The sequence below is a fragment of the Drosophila innubila genome, chromosome X (assembly GCF_004354385.1).
Source record: "Drosophila innubila isolate TH190305 chromosome X, UK_Dinn_1.0, whole genome shotgun sequence".
NCBI lineage: Eukaryota > Metazoa > Arthropoda > Insecta > Diptera > Drosophilidae > Drosophila > Drosophila innubila.
This window is the reverse complement of record NC_047626.1, coordinates 26,540,387-26,558,084: the sequence shown is the minus strand read 5'-3', so window position 1 is coordinate 26,558,084 and position 17,698 is coordinate 26,540,387. Positions and strand designations below refer to the sequence as shown.

General features: G+C 35.5%; 3 protein-coding genes across 4 annotated transcripts in view; 2 read left to right on the top strand and 1 right to left on the bottom strand.

Annotated features, from left to right (window-relative positions):
• Positions 1-17,698, top strand: part of LOC117793916 (flotillin-2) — a 124,947-nt gene that overhangs the window by 22,832 nt on the left and 84,417 nt on the right. The window lies entirely within an intron of this gene.
• On the top strand, positions 4,703-5,384 carry LOC117793919. Its single transcript, XM_034634368.1, has one exon. It carries the CDS (start codon positions 4,790-4,792, stop codon positions 5,288-5,290), a length of 501 nt encoding a protein of 166 aa, XP_034490259.1. The 5' UTR covers positions 4,703-4,789; the 3' UTR covers positions 5,291-5,384.
• Positions 9,999-12,592, bottom strand: LOC117793910 (glucose dehydrogenase [FAD, quinone]). The gene has a single exon (XM_034634354.1). The coding sequence runs from the start codon at positions 12,324-12,326 to the stop codon at positions 10,305-10,307; it is 2,022 nt and encodes a 673-aa protein (XP_034490245.1). The 5' UTR covers positions 12,327-12,592; the 3' UTR covers positions 9,999-10,304.

Below are 17,698 nucleotides of genomic sequence, written 5' to 3'. Positions count from 1 at the left end.
AAATTAAAAGACAACTTTAGGCAGCTAAGATCTAAAAAAAAATCAAAATGCAAGAATGTTAGCAATCGCTTGAAATGCGGTTTATCAAACTTTCGACGAATCGTTCCTATGGAAACTATATGATAAATATCGCGTAGAGGGGATTTATTTGTACAATTTTAAGTTCATTTAGCTTTGTGTCGTTTGAAAATTTGGAAAAATCTGCAATACCACTTTAATTAAACTTTGGTTAAGTCAGGGACTGTAATCATTACAAGAAATAATCATTATTCAATGAGTTTCTATTTCACGTTTATTTACAGTTTTTAGAAGAGAATGATATTTTCATTTCAAAAAAAACCAAAATAATAACTATTTACTGTCCTTGGGTTGAATAATAAACCATACAATCTTAGTCCATAAATTATGCATTTAATTATAGATTGCTTTGAAATAATCAGAATATAAGCATGACTTGCTAATTCTTAACATATTATACCCGAAATTAAAACTTCAGCTCTAGATTTGAGACTGCAAATCACTTTTTTTTAGCTATTAGAATTTAATTTGTATGCAGAAGAATCAACTTAAGCTATTAGCAGCTTAGCCTCTAGATTATTATGTCTAACTAATTTAACTAACTAACTAATCTCTAATTTTATCTTAGTCTGATTGGGTTTTTCTGCGTTTTCCCCAATCCATGCAACAAATGTTGGACCAATAACTTTCTTTATCTTTTGAGATACCCCCAAAATATTTATAATTACATTTACATAACACAGTAATAATTGAATTTATTTAATATTTTTTATTTAAATGTATGGGTTAGTGTCGGCTGCTTATAGCCTGACAGTAAATAAATAAATAATTTTTTTATTGTTATGCTTTAAATAAATCATTTATATTCTTTGAAGTAATCTCAACTGTCTGTCTGCTGGGGTCGAAATTTCATCAAGAATATAAATATTATTACATAATATACATTCTTATGCCAACAGCGCATCTATTTTTCGCGTTAATTAACTTTCTTCAAACCTATTATTACAAGTATATTTTAATTGACACTTAAAATAAACACAAGTTCATAATTACGAATATCAAAACAAATATTTATGAGATTGATGTTTAGAGACTCTGTACTCATTCTGTTAAAAAGTAAATAAAGAAAAAATAAAAATACTTACAAAAATTACAATATTAAAAAAATAAAATATTACAAATACCAAAACTTATGTAGCACGATTCGAATTCAGAATAATGTCCCCAAATTTGGTGGCTCTAGCTCATATAGTCTCTAAGATGCTTTTGATGATAATCAAAAAAATATATATATGGGATCTGATAAACTTAATGGACTATCTGTACTTTTTAAGTGCAGGGTCTAAATTATTAAAGCCTAAGCAGTGCTTATTAGTACTTACTAACTTACAGACTATGTGATTAATTTATAATTCTTTATCCCAAGCGGAAATTTTTAAAATTACACCTTTAAGAGAGGATAATTTTTAATGGGCTTTATTTGATCAGTTACTCAAGAATCAAAAAATTTTTTTTTTTAAATACCACAGAAAGAAGTTTTAAAAATTGTTAAATTTGATTTGTTTTGATGTATGTTTCTATTGATTTTCTCAAAATGCTCACCCTTGGCTGGCAAATTTTTCAATGAACACACTAAAAAATATTTTTAAATTTCTACAAATATAATCATTTTGAATAAAAGTACCTAAAAGAAGGGAAGTGTTTCTGTTATTTGTTTTAGATTTAAATATTGTTTTGGAATTATTTTTTTTACACGCAAAAAAAAACCGGAATAGTCCATCGAATTATGGGCTCTACGCATGGTAGATCCACTCCCATAATTAATTTTGCTTGTACTTTTTAGACATGAATATTGGCGGATAAACCAGCTAGATATTTATCGAGATCCATTGTCATAGTTCTATGGAAGCCATTCTTGATTTGTGACTTTTTGTGGTTGTTGTATTGTTTTGGGAGAACCTTGTCAAGTTCTTGACAGAGCCACTGGGTAGGTGACCAAGTCTTGGCCAGAACCGATGACATTCAAGCGGATGCATTCGAGTCAAGGCAGAAACGCCAATTGGTGCGCAATTTCGCAATAACTTGCAACGTGTTGCGCGCCACAAGCGTCAAGATTCGCTTCGTCGTCTAACGGCAATTAAAGTATTTTTTGGGACTTGTTTTGTGGGTACAATCGATAGACGTATGGTTGTGGTTGTTGTTGTTCTTTGCCAAGAATTTAGCAAGCTGTTGTCTTTGACCGACTTTTTCGTAACACGAAACTGCCAAGTCGCACTTGACTCCAAGTTTTCGGGCCTTTTTGGTGGTATTTACGTATGGTTTTCGATCCGAAAATTGGAACCTCTAACTAACCAACCTCTATCGGTTTATTTAACAAATGAGCCCAATTTTTTTTACAACTGACGACTGATTCCGTTGCGCTACAGCTCGATAATGATGACTGGTCGGTTTTGACGCCACAACACCCTCTCTTCCCTTCTTCAAGTTGTCATCCTAAATTGTTCTTTTGACGACAGACAACGGAATTCTTGATTGGTCACTTTTGGGCTTTACTGGTTTGCCGACTAAGGCGTTTTTATGAACTCAAATTAACATGCAAAGTCAATTGGTATTTTGTTTTAATACCCTGTAGCCACTTGAAAGGTGGGTAGATAATTTACCAATCGTAGAATTTTTCAAAATCTTAAAATAATAAAATATTTTATTTTATTTTGGGAGAACAAAAGCCAGTTGTTATTGGATTTTATCACTGGGTATCTCCAAGTTCATCACAGTCTAGAATGTATGGTATTGTTTTCAACCATTTTAATGGCATCCATCCTAAGCTGACATCGCCGAATGTACTTATATAGACAATTTGTTGCTTTTAAAATGACTCGCCCCTGTGGAGGTTATTTTCAATATGTATGTCATGAAGTCTGCAATGCATAAAAGGGGCGTGGCAGAGCTCAAAGAGTGTTTATATACACATTGCTGATCAGGTTTTTGAGCAGCGTCGTCGCTCTGTCTATCTGTTGCTATGCAAAGTACTCTAAATCTTGAATGGTCCCTTTTTTGTTGGGTTAAGTCGATCACTTTATAAATAGTAATTACAGTAAGATTATCTAAACTTCGATAATCTGAGAAATTTGGTTCCTTCTTGAATTCTTTCTTAACTTTCAGCAATTATTAAAGACTTTCAACTCTTTTATTAATACAAAAACAAAATTGCAATCTAACAGACTTTATTTATCTTAATTAATTAGAAAGCAATGAGTGTATTTGGAATTCGAACTACATTTTAGGCATCGCATCACATCGATATTGTTAATGGTCGTAAATATTCATATTCATTTTGTAAATACGATTATTTTGTCGCCAAGAAGAATAAGCAGAATCCGTTGACTTATGAGAATGACTAAACAACAAATCCATAAAATAATAAAAAACAAAAAAACCAACATCCAAACATTGCTTTTTTAGAGGCAGTAATGAGCAAAAGCAAATCTATAAAAAAAACTCACAAGGTCGTCAGACACAGCACACAAGTGAAATACCACGAAATATATAAAACAAAAAGAAACAGAAAACCAAATGTAGCTTAAACTTAAAGTGAGAATGTAAGAAGTTCTTGGTAAAGAAGTAGAAATAACAGACTAGTTAGAGGGTACCTTAATGAATGCTTGGTTTGATAATATTATACCAAATATATGCATAAATATTTGTGTAACAGCATATCAAGGTCTCTGCTTGTTTCCGATTTCCCAATGTATTTTATTTGAAATTCAAGCACTTTAAAATTAAGAATGAACATTTATTCATTCGACTTTTATTGGAACTTACTTTACCACAAAATAAAAACCTCTACACGAGGTAAAAGTCTAGTGACGAAAGCATATTCCAGCCCCAAAATTTCTGATAGCCAATTTTGTGACCTTTCAATGATATATATGACATATCGGTAGCTTCTATGGTTTGAAAACTACAAGGGAAACAGCGTTTTTCCGCTAAACTATCGGGTTTTTCAAATAGTTGTAGAACAAACATTTCTAGATTTTGAAGTGAAATAAATCCCCAACATAAAATCTAAGTTTTTTTTTGCGCTTTGATACGGACAAACAAACAAACAAGCAGACAAACTGACTTTTCATCTCAATTTAAGAAGGCCACTAAAAATTTCAAATACATTTATCTTTTGAACCAGTTGTCAGAGTTGGGTAATCGAGTTATCAATCGACGCGTATTTTTGATAAGAATTTTTAAATCGTTTAAATTTTGACCCCTTCCACTTACACCCCCGTATCTCATGAACCAGAAGAAGTTTTAGTATGCCATTTTTTAAGTTAGGACTAAACTTTTTGATTGGTATATAACTCGATCTGATCGGACAGTCATAGCAAATTTTCCAAATTAGCTGTAAATATTGCTAGTCGCCTTTCGCACCCTTCGTGCTGCTTTCGTCACTAGCGCGAACTGCCTTCCGCAGTGATTTGGACATTTTTTAAGTTTCTTTAATTTAATAATTTTAATGTGCAAATTATTTCTATTTCAATAGATTCTGTGTATATACTGTATGGGGTTTTGACAAGCCTTCTTGAGGCCTCCTGTATAATCTGCTGCAAAAACTTTTCTCCAGATTTTTTGTTTTGGAAAATAATTGTGAATGGCAGCAGGCTTTTTATGAGCATTCACTTTTCACTCTTATCTAAAGTGGTTTGATTCAGTTGTCTAAGTTTCTCACATTCAAAATCCCAAAGGCAATCAATTTAAGTTCACACCACATTACAGCAGTATGTCCAGCACCAGCAAGAAGGGACGACGACACGGACAGGGGCAAGAGCAGGGAAATGGGCAGAGGCAGAGGCAATCCAAGTTGCAAGAGAATCCGGAGCAACTAGAGATAAGCACAAAGGGCACGAATACCACCACAAAGCAAGTGGAATTGGCAATGCATACCAAGACACCATCTGAAGAACTAACCAATCATAATGGGTTAACAGTTGACAGTCAGTCTCGACAGCAGGCAAATCTTACGGCAGCTGGTCAGAATGCTGAGGAGTTGCCAGAGGACTTAGATAACCAATGGGGTCACTTTCTGCGCGTCCTGACCCGCTGCCTGATGTATTGCAGCGCTCGTATTGCCACTGGCTTTGGTTTGAGCCGTCAACAGACTGCTTGGTATAAGCATTGCTGGGACAATCCTGGCCAGCGACCACGTGGCATCAGTTTTTTGGGTGCACATGAGGATTATCTGCCGCCAAGTGGCACAAATAACGAAGATCCCTCCATTTGATTGCTTTGCGTTTTTTGTTGGCATACATAAATATTATTGAAACTGTAAATCAAACCCGTTAAGCAATAATAAGATTTCATTACATCCCCAAACATTTTTTCGATTTGATTTTATTTCCTATTCCTACTCTATTTTTATTTCTGTTTTTATTCAAAATTCTTTTGCTTCGCTTCAATGTTGCCACGAATTCATATCGAATATGAATCCCCTCAAGGGGAATTAAATTGAATAATTTTCCTTGGTGAGCAGTAGTCATTATTTTGTTAAAATTCCGTTGAGAGAAAACAAACTGAAACATGTACCAGTAATTTCAAAAAAATCACCTTTAGGCGGTTTAAGTCCGCTTGATTGACGCTATATTAAAAATTTGTATACCGAAATAGTAATAAATTAACCCCTTTGGTAGAAAATAAACTGCCTTCCAAATACATCTCTATGGGATCTTTTGTATGTTTCATCTCTTTAAATTATATTTATAGATACTATGAAATCTTTTGCATGTTTCATCTTTTTCAATTATATTTATAAATATTTTTCTATTCATGTTTGTGTCTGTACTTAAGTGGTAATTAATCAACAGAAAATGCTTTACTCGGAAGAGAAATAAACTTCTTTTTCAATGCATCTTGATGAGATCTTTATTATTATCAAGCTTGTAATTAAAATTATCTATAATTTTATACATCTTTGACTGAATGTTAATGTACTTGTAATTCTATTATAAATATAATTTCATGATTTCTTTTATGTTAATTGACACTTGTCTAATCACTGAAAAAACTTACTTCCCCAATTCTGTCATTGTTCAACTACTTGAACTCTGTGAATACATTGAGATAAAAATAAATATAAGTAGATAAATAAATAAATATTTGTGATCATTATTTGTTATTATTATTGTTAAGTTGACGTTACTTCCACTTTGGTTCGGTTCAGTTTTAGATCAAAGACACTAACAAATATTAAATAATTGCACACTTTAATGTGCTTTAGAGCTGAGCAAATATAATTGCGATTCGAAGTCAATTGAATGACAATTGACTGACAATTAATGATTTTAAGGTGTTTCAATCGAAGAGATCATGATCTTGTTGTTGATTGATTGTTCAAATAGTAATTACGCGTTTTATTGGCGTATCGAAATTGAGTTTTTAAATGTTATTCAACCTATTCGATGAACCGAAAACGCATTTTTCAATTTTGAACTACCGATGAGTCGTCGATAAAACGATTGAACTTTCGATCGATTTAAACGTTTGTTTATTGATTTAAGAATGTTAAGTTAATAACGCCTATGGATTCGTCGAATATCGTTTGTAGAACAACAACTAAGAAATATGTTAATTACATAACGTGAAGTATAAAATTAAGTCAAGGTCCAAAGATACACTAAAAATTCTATGAAACCGGTTAATGGACTCAATTTTGAAATTGTATGCAGGGTCATAACGCTTTTGGGTGCAGGCGATCGGGGGCTGGAGATTCTGGTCAGTCAAAGTTCTGTAAGAGCTACAAAAAACATTTCCGGCCATAACGATTAGACAAAACAAACAGACGGAATATCATTAATTTGAACATGATGTTGTAATTTTTCAAAAGCTTAACTTAATTATTAATAATCTCCTATTTTTTTTATTCTCTTTCTCTCTTCTTACAGGTGAGCACTCGAAACGTGATTGGTTCAAACTTCTTATCCATGAAATTCTTGATAGTATTTGAAGCTCGTTATTGTTGGGTAAGCCAAAGATCAAGTTCACTAGGTCTGGGTCAACTGGGTAAACTGACTGCGTGACTGCGTGAATCTCTAACGGATTCGCATGCAAATGATAATTGAAATCTATTATATAACAGACTATAACAAGTTTATTAACCTCTAAGTGGAACATAGCGACAACGATGTATGCTAAAAATGCAAAGGAAATCTATGCAACAATAACAAAGAATAACAAGCCATATAGTAATAAAAATAATAACAAGTTGAAAAAAAAGACTGAAGAAGACGATCATCACTTCCGCCAGCCATTGACCCAGTTGATATTGGTTATTGGTTCGATTTTGCATTGCCAAATTTGATGGCTTTTGTTTTGAGCAACGAAGGGCAACTTTTGGTGACATGTAGAAACAGCATCTGAAGAAGAAGCTGCAGTAGCAACAAGAGCATCACTTGTGAAACACTTGTCAATGGGGGCGTATACATAATGCTCGTAACTATGCGCATACGTAATATGGAAATCATTTTAAAACTAACTAAGCGTAGCTAGGCAATACCCTGTCTTTCCACTATACTATATACTATATGCATTAATTAGTTAATTATTAAAATAAAACATTTGTGTATCAAATAAAAACACCCATATCATTGCTACAAGATATAATATTATTCTTCTTGGACTTTGAATAATTACAGCACGAGTAAAGACTAAAATCTGTTTATCAAAACAAAGTTTGTTTACAAATCAAGTAACTGGTATGACAAATGTAAATTCCCAGTTTCACATTTCATAGTGCAAAGACAAGAAACAGAAAAATGTATACGGTAGAAAATGTAGAAACTTGTTTGCTTAATGGTAAGGGGCTATTACACCTCTGACAGTCCCAGACAATTTATATTTTATATATTTATATCTTTTAGTTGATCAATAAATCCACAGTATGTTTGACCCAACCTTAATGTGGTTGAACAGACTCTTTGTCGATTAGCTTATTAATACAGGGTATACACATGAAAACAGGTAAATCTGTTCAGCAACCGATACAACCTTCAACTGGCTGGTTGAATGGCCAACGATCCGTTAAGCGTCTGTAAAAAAATGTAGCTGTAAAACTATTAAAATTTGTTAACTTTTAAGTTAGATATCTCGGCAATTAACATATTAACATATTTTCTTTCCGAGATTGAGCCAGTTTTGATTATTACTTTTTGAATCATAATTAAAGTGGGGTTTTTATTGTATTGTTTTTTTTCTCTTTCCATTGGGCATGTATGGCAGGGTCTTATCATTTAACATGTTATCAAACGTTTCCGTTCTTTGCCCGGAAAAGTACTTAATATAATTTGCATTGATTAGTCAGTCAGTCAATGAGTCAATCAGAGAGCTTAATAAAGTTCCGGCTTCCAATCGTATTGGACGTGAAAATTGTTGAAGAAGGTCATTATCGAGCTCTTGAGATGATTTATGGCCACATCGCTGGGCGTTGTTCACGTCTTGACGCGTTTTCTAGTCAAGTTCAAAGTTGAATTTATCGCTTATGCGCCCTTCGTCTATATTTTAAACTGTCTATTGAATCGATACCAGCTTGTCGGAATGTCTGTCTTTTGGGTCGGAGGTTAAAGTCAATCATCATAAATTGATATTTAATCAAGTTTGCATTTGCGTGTCTCGTTTGTAGCTAGCAGTTAATGACTGCGCCTATCTATTAGGCAATGGTATTTTTCCCTCAACCCGCTAGATATGTGCATTTAATTTATCGACAAACTAGACTTATCAGATGTGCTCCAAAAATCTCTAGAGATTTTGAAGATAAATGTTTTATTAAATGTAAGAGATTTGATATTTTCGAACATTTTTTTTTTATCTTAAATCAATTTCAAAGATATTTTAATTCAATTAAATAAATATTACATTTTGTCAAATCTCTTAAAATTCTTTTGGACATTTGAAAGCCATTTTTTTTTGTTTTCAGGAACACCAACAATTGCTTTTGGGTTTCTTTAGCGCTGTTATAAATTTGTAGAACACACCTGCATATCAATTCAATAAATAATCAGGTGTGTTTTACAAATCTCTAACAGCGCTGAAGCAACTCAAAAGCAAAAAATTCTCGAGAGATTTCACAAAATTCAATATTCATTCAAATGAAATAAAATATCAATGGTTTCTTGTATTCAAGAACATCAACAATTGCTTTGTGTGTTGCTTTAGCGCTGTTAGAGATTTGTAGAACACACCTGATTATTTTTTTTATTGTGTTTTTTTATTATTATATTATATTAACAATTATACGATTGTTTTTTTTTTTATTTATTTAGATCAAAAGAAAATTAAAATTTTTTTTATATTTAAAGTAAAAAAGGGAAAAAGTATATCCTGTCCCAAGATATATTCTGCACCTTATCCAAAAATAGTGTATCGGAAAATTTTGCAGTCAACCAGATAATTTTTGGCATATTCAATTTTTCTTAAGCTCACTTTATATAAGATAAGGAAACACAGTCTATTCGTAATCCACGTGAATTAGTTGCGTTTGTATATTTTCCACTCAGAAGCTACGCCGTAAATTACTCAACTCACCTCAGCTGATTTTACCACACGTCAGCTCAACTTAACTTACCTTTTCTGCTTGTCTATGTTGAGTTTATTTATCGTTTGTTCAGTTGATGTCATCGCTAAGACAACGCCCTGTTGATGACTGTAAACATTTTTTGTAGCATGCTTTTAGGCAGTTGACATTAATTGTCGCTTCAGTTGGTTGTTGTTGTATGCGAGTTTTTTAAATTTATTAAATAGAATTTTGTGATTATGCATTGTATAAATAATATGGGCGTATGCTGCTTACAAATAGTCAAAAAATATTTATACAAATTGCAACTAAGTTATACATTAAATATACTAAAAAAAAAATACAATACAATAAAATAAAATAACATAAAATATTATTTAAAATAATAGTGGGGAAAAAAAGCAAAAATAATTATTATTATGTTTAGTTAACTAGAGTATAGAAGATATACATAACTATGACTCGATTTCATGCCTTTGCTTTTACATAACTTAAGATTTGTTGTAAGTCTGGGAAAGTGATTGTTGTATTGTTGGTTTTTGTGTTGTGTGTAACGAAGCAAACAGTGCAAAACTTTGTTTTTTTTGTTGTTGTTGTATGTTTTTAAAGATTAAACAATGGCAAACACTGTCTATAGGTCTGTCTGTCTGTAGGTCTGTCCGTTTTGGAATTTGTGGTAAAGCTAGTTGACCCCTGAGCAACCCTGGCCAATGTCGTTGTCATCGGACTTTTGCTAACTATTTGTGACTGTTGCTGTCAACGTAATGTTGCTGATGTCGCTGTCGCTATCGATATTGCTGCTGTTGTTGCTTATGCTAATGCTGTTGCTATTTATGCTACTTGCAGACGCTTCACTATCACTATAGATATCACGACGCTTGACCTTATACTCGGGATTTTTAAGCCAATCCTCCTTAATGAGATCGGCACCCTTTTCGGCAATCATTATGACTGGAGCATTTGTGTTGCCGCTACTTATTGTTGGCATAATGCTGGCATCAATTACCCTCAGGCCGCGGACTCCGTAGACACGTAAACGTGGATCGACGACCGCTTCGGGATCCCAGGAAGGTCCCATTTTGGCCGTACCACAGGGATGATATATAGTCATCGATATTGTGCGCACCTGACACTCTAGATATGCATCCGAAAGAAATTTATGATGTTTGCAATTGGGCAAGGGCTTGCGCCACAATCGAGAACCGAATTGCTTAAAGACTTCCGCCTCGGCAACACGTAACGCTATCTTGGCACCCTCCACCAAGGTCTTTGCATCCAGCGGATCATCAAAGTAATTGGCATTGATGAGGGGATAGTGAAAGGGATTGGCGGAACGAAGACGTACACTGCCCCGTGAACGTGGTCGCAACAATAGCGGCATTATGGTCCAACTATCCTTGTTGGCAATGGGATGGAAGACCTCCTGATAGACGGACTCCTTAAGACCCATCACCTTCTTAACGCGTGCTCCGTTATCCGAATTGATTGATGCGGGCGCCATATGAAACTGTATATCCGGCCAGTCGATGCTGCGATTTGAATAGGGAGTATGCACAAATGCCAATCCCTCGACACCACCTAAGGTTGTCATCGGTCCCCGTTCCCTCAGTACATACTGAAAGGTGACTGCCGTCGGATTGAAACGATCTTGCACAATGGCAACGGGCTTATCCACCAGAAATGTTAATCCTCCCATGCCCACATGATCCTGCATATTCTCACCGACGGGCAGATCCTGTAGAACTTTAATGCCATGCTTCTCGAGATGTTTGCGTGGCCCCAGACCCGATAGCATCATCAATTGCGGCGTATTGATCGCACCCGCCGATAGTATGATCTCACGCCGTGCCGATATGCGATAGACTTTGCCGTTTTTGACAAACTCGACGGCCTGGGCTCGCATTGTGCCCGGCTCAAGGATGATGCGGGTAACATGGGAATTCATAGATAGATGAAAGTTGGGACGTTGTCGAATGGGTCGCAGGAAAGCCTTGGCTGTGGAGCAACGCGAACCGCGTCTTATGGTGCCCTGGGCTATCATAAATCCCGCCTGTTGGGCTCCATTGATGTCCCGATTGTCGTAGCCCAGTTGAGTGCCCGCCTCCACAAAGGCAGCCACCAATGGGGTATGCCAGGGTGATTCCTGTACGGTTAAAAGACCTCCACGACCATGATAAGCACTTTTCGCTAGATAGGGATTCCGATTGTCCTCGGATTTCTTAAAGTAGCGCAAGACCTGATGGTAATCCCAGCCAGGATTACCCAAAGATGCCCAGTGGTCGTAGTCATTTCGATTCCCGCGCACATAAAGCATATAATTAAGGGTCGACGACCCGCCCAGTACTCGACCACGCGGCCAATTGCAGCGATTATTCTGCATACCTAGACAGGCCTTATTCGACGGCTCCGTCTTGTAGGCCCAATCCAGTTTGCTTAGCTGCAAATACGCCGCCAGCGATGGCACATCCGATATCTCATTCTCATCCGGACCCGCCTCGATGAGCAGTACCTTCCATTTTCGTATTTCGCTCAATCGATTTGCCACCACAGCACCCGCAGAACCGCTGCCGACGACGATAAAGTCATATTCGGGCCATAGATTCAATTGATCCAACGGTCGAGATTCTGGATCAACGGCATCATATCGATAATATGTTATCGCTGCCAGAAGTAGCGGTATAAGCCACAATCCGGTTGTAACCACGCCAAACGTGGACTTGATCACCGTCGTTATGAAGAGCAAATTGAGCACCATATTCGATGGATGTCAAGTGGACTTTGCGATCTATCAGGTTGACAAAGGTTACGCACAGTAAAATGTTGTATTATGTGTATTTCTTGCTTCTCTTGTTATTTGTTTTGATCATTCCTTCAGTTATCTCCCTCTCTCTCTCTCTCTCTCTCGCTCGCTAGCTCTCTGTCTAGCGTTTCTTTCTCTTGTGCATGGCGTAGCTCTCCAACCATCCGACCCGTTTATAGGGTGTGCTCCTTTTTAACACTCGCTTGGCTATTGTCCTCCTGCAAGCTGCAAAGAGATCAGTTTATTATTCAAAAGTTTACAGGGATCTATTATAAATTCAAGCACTTTTATTCATTATACATTCATTGATAAAAATTAGTCATAAAACCAGGCGACATTGTGACGCCAAAACATACCAGTTTCAGTTTTGCAAGCAAATTGAGTTAAATATGAGGACGATTTAAATAAATAGACCTAAACACATACCAAAAATACCAGACAATACCAAGTTTTGTGTTTTTATACCCGTTAATTAAAAAATAAGTAAAAGGGTATATTGTGTTCGTTGTAAAAGAAAGAAGGAGACATCTCCGACCCTGTAAAATATACATACTCTTGATAAGTAACAACAGCCGAGTCGATATAGCCATGTCTGTCTGTCCGTCTGTCCCTCTGTATGAACAAGAGGATATCAGAGACTATACGAGATTGAGCAACCAAATTTGGCACATAGATTTCGATAAACAAACGCAGATCAAGTTTGTTTCAAAATTAAGTCACGCCTCCTAAAAGTCAGTTAATGACCGATTCTTATAACTTGAACATTATGATATTAAAAAGTACAGTATTCTGATCTTGATATCTGATAGCCAGAATGTGAGTAGCATGAAATCACATATATACTTACACTTTGGTCAGATATTTCGGCAAAAGCATGGTTTTTGTACAAAAAGTGACTTTCAACCTATTATTCCTATTATTTCATAATGATATAGTTTTTCGATTTGGATTTTTACCAACACGTTAAGGGCATTGAAACACGCCTATCCTGCAAATTTAGGGCTATTAGCTTGGAAAACAAAAAATTTGCATATCACAGAATCCAAAATAAAGGCGGCATCACGCCCACTTTTGTAGGCCATTTGCGTATTGATATTATAATACCAATGCAAAAAAGTAGACCAAAGAAACTTTATACGTTCTCGAGTTATTAATTTGTTCCTAAGAAATTGTCATCCGGACCATAGTGAGTTGTTAGAGTCGCCGATCGTCAGTAACTAGAACTACAGTTTAAAAAATTACTGGGTTCGAATCCTGCCATGTTAAAAATCTGTAACTTATTTGTTCTGTTTAATCTTTGAAATTACACTGCTTTAAAGTAGCATCTAGCGTGCTCATAATTATAGTAAATGTATAAGAAAAAAAAACACCTTTCAAGTACTTTTTATATATATTGAAATAAGTAACGGGTATTCTATAGTCGGGTCCTCTACCATAGCCTTTCCGACTTGCTTTTTATTGTTTTGTTGAGTGCATTGAATTTTTAAAATACAAATAACTGTTATGATGGTATTTTCTATGATACTGTCTGTGACACTGTCTGTGTGCAACACTTAAAATCTTTACCATCTCTTATACCGTCTGTGGTACCGTTGATCGTTAACCGTTGCACTACCGACCTCGATAAGGCAAGCGATGTTGTGATATTGAGTTCAATTCCATTATACGATTGCATTTCCAAAACAAATGTTGCATCAGAGTGAAGCCCCCACCTCGCCCCCCTCCCCCCTACTCATTTCCAATTCAGTCACCCCCTCTTTGTGCCGGCTGCTGTCTAAATTGTGTGGCTTAAGGGCCATTGGCGCTTTGGCTGCGACCTTGACGGTATTGCGGCCAATATAGTTAAGTGTTGAAAAGCTACCGATGACGCGATGGCAACTGCGACTTATAATGAATGTAATACACGCAAAATGCCGTTCAACTGCATTACAACAATAATAGCAACAACAATGGTAATAGCCAACAACAACAGCAGAGAGTCTCTTTGTTGTTGTTGTTGTTGTTGTTTGTCTTTCAAATCGTCGTCGGCCCATTCGTTTTTATTACAATATCTACAAGCTCTGATGTAAGAGCAACCAAATTGTTTGTTATTGTTGTGGTCGTTGCTGTTGTTGCTGTTTTTCTGATATATAATTGGCGCGCTCGATTGGTAAATCTACAAATCTACATACGAAATGTTTTGTCTATTTATTTATCAAGCGAACATAATTCATTTGTCTTGTCACTCGATCAGCCGTTAAACTCCCGGACCAAAAGCAGCTGTTGTCACTATGTTGTTGTTGTTGTCGATACTGTCGGTGTTGTTGTTACCGGTATTTGGTTGTTGGTTGTTATCGTGCGGGTGTTGAAACATACCGCTTGCCTGTCTAGTTTACAGCTCTGTTTTGCTTGATTTTTTTATTTTTTTTTTTTCGGTGTACACTATTACCGCACAGTGGGTGAGAAAATGCTCCGCACAACATAATGCGACACGTGTATATATCATGGCAAAAACACACGCACACCTGAGAAACTACCTGTAACTCTGTCCTTTTGTATACATAAATTGTTGAATTGCTCAAACAGGCAGAAAAATTTTAAGCTGACAGCAGGAAATGTTATCGAGTTATTTAAAATTTATCACTTTCAAGAAAATTTTATCAAATCATCAAAATTTATCATTGCTAAATGTTAGTGTAGATCGGAAATAAAATTAACATATCGATTTTCTTAGTTCTTATTGCCCAGGTTTGAGATAGCTTTTGCTTTTATGTAAATCTTTATTATTATCACTTATTACTTTATCAATTTGGTAAATTAATCGAAGCATTTTGTATCAAATATAATTAGGCAACCTCGTGAAATGACAAAAATGATTTAACAGTTTGAATTTTTTTTGGACAAAGTCTAAAAGCCTAAGAGTATCAATGGGACAATGAAAAGGCAAGACAAAGAAAACAAATGAAATAGATGAACTAAGTTTGATTGAACTCATATTGAAAGATAGGGTGTAGGAAAAAAACTATGAAAGGAAATATTAAATCTTTTCAAGTTCAATTTAGATAATATCGATAATCTGACAATTTTTATGTTTTTCTAAACATTAACATAAATATAAGTGCTTATAGATATTAAAATAAATATAAAATCATTTACATGGAATTTGCTTTGGCATCCGATATTACACACAAGAGCTGAAAATCTAAGTATTAGGTCGATTTTCCACCAAAGGGAACATACTTAGTAAATAGTTATAATTGGCAAAAAATAGATATTTGTAAATGAAATTGATTAAAAGTTATTAGATGAAGAAAAAAAAAGAAACCGTTTGATATATGCAAAAATTGTTTAATTATTTTCCTCCTAACAAGCCAGAATCCTTCTGTTTTTACACGTAATGTAAGCGGGTAATTTGCAGGGTATTTCAAAGTCACTATCATAATATGGTAGTGGCTTTTTTTTTGCCGCTCGACTGAGCTCAAGTGAAAGGCCAAAGGCTGAGAAGGCTTGTTATAAATTTTGCTAAATTTTCAGCTTTGCCGCTTGCCTCATTTAGTATTACAGTTAGACACGGCTCTGGCAATATTGCCACACATTGTGGCATGCCACACGCTGCTGAAACTGAAACTGGAAGCAAAAGCGCACGCATTTCTGATATGACTCCAGTTGTTGTTGAGCCAAAAAAATAAAGGAAAAAACCAAAACAAAAATATATATTTGTAAAAATGTCCAAAAAAGAAAAACAAATAAAATGATTTCAAAAAAAGTGGCAAGAAATTGGGTCAACGGCTAAAACAAGTTTTTTGAGGCGGCTAAAGACGACGAATGGATGTTGTGGATATTGTGGATATTGGGGCATGGCACTGTGGCAGGTAAACCAGTTGGGCACCTCTGGCCAATAGCTGCAACTCTGGCTATTGTAGTAGCTTTCCAAACTGAAGTGTGTGTCTGTGCGTGTGAGAGTGTGTGTCTTTAAGCCAATTAGCAATTGTCTTCCTGGGCTTCCCGGCTATTGAAGGCTAAGCGGCCAAAATGTCAAGTTTGAATGTCGAACATAATGCACGCACACTCGCACACACACTCGTACACACACTCGCACACACACTCGCACACACACTCGCACACACACTCGCACACACACTCGCACACACACTCGCACACACACTCGCACACACACTCGCACACACTTACACATGCGCACATCAAAATCGACACTTATTTGACAATAGCAAACAACAACTAGTCGAGAGAATCGACTCTAGAAGACCCTGTACTTATGGTGTCAAAAATCATAAAATGTCAGTGAAGCAATCCATGATGCCTAAATATTATGTACGTAAAGTTACTTAAACATATGAACAAAAAGGTCGTTTTCTTCTTTTTTCTGTGACTGTGCTGTCTTAGTATAATGATTGAAAAACTTGCGAGCTTACTATCCGACAGTGAAGAAATTTTTAGAACCCATCGAAACCATAATACCCATTGTATGAGCCAAAATTCAAGTTTCTAACTCTGATTGCTCTCATAATTCTTCTTTTCTGTTGGGATATTTGTTTAGAATATATATATATATATCTAGCACTTAAAGTTTTTGAATTTTATGTGTTCATTAAGACAAATGGACGGTCGGTTGTTGATGCTGATAAACTATATACATATGTACAACTATTTACATAAAAAGTTTTTTTTTTTGTAGACAGACTTATTAGACCCATTGAACTTTTTGAAGTACAGGGTCTAGAAAAAAAGTCTAATGTTGTGCACAATTAAAGTGATTTTCTGCGTTAATTTGGTGTAAACTAAACTGAACTCTCTGTTTTGGTCATAAGGCCAAAGTCAATGGCCAACAAAACAAGCTCATCATCATCATGGTGAACATCATAATGATGAAAACGGCTGTAGGTTGTAGGTTGTAGGTTGCTGGTTGCTTGCTGTTGGTGTCAGTCACCTTGACAGGCGTCAACAAGCAATTGAAACAGCAATTAGTTCAGGCTCGAGTTCAATGTGCCAATGTGACAGCAACAGTAACAGCAACAATCACAATAACAGCATTATAAGCAGCAACATATTCGCAACAACAATTGCAAAAAGCTACAAAATTAGGTTTATTAAATCAACAGCTGAATGCGTAGCGGCAAATCGATATTCTTGCTGTTGTTTACGTGCAACAACACCCTAGTTAATTGCAACTGTTGTTGTTGTTGTTGCAACTTGCATATTGTCTTAAGTTTTTTTTTATTTATGTATGTTTTTTTTGTTTTTGCGCTGCACAGCGCGTGAAGTTCATGTTGGAAAGCCTGGGCTTGCAACATGAAACAATAACAGAATACACAAGCAACAATAGCAAC

Bases quoted from the DNA above. Each gene is read 5' to 3' on its own strand.
- LOC117793919 (XM_034634368.1), top strand. From the start codon at position 4,790: ATGTCCAGCACCAGCAAGAAGGGACGACGACACGGACAGGGGCAAGAG.
- LOC117793910 (XM_034634354.1), bottom strand. From the start codon at position 12,326: ATGGTGCTCAATTTGCTCTTCATAACGACGGTGATCAAGTCCACGTTT.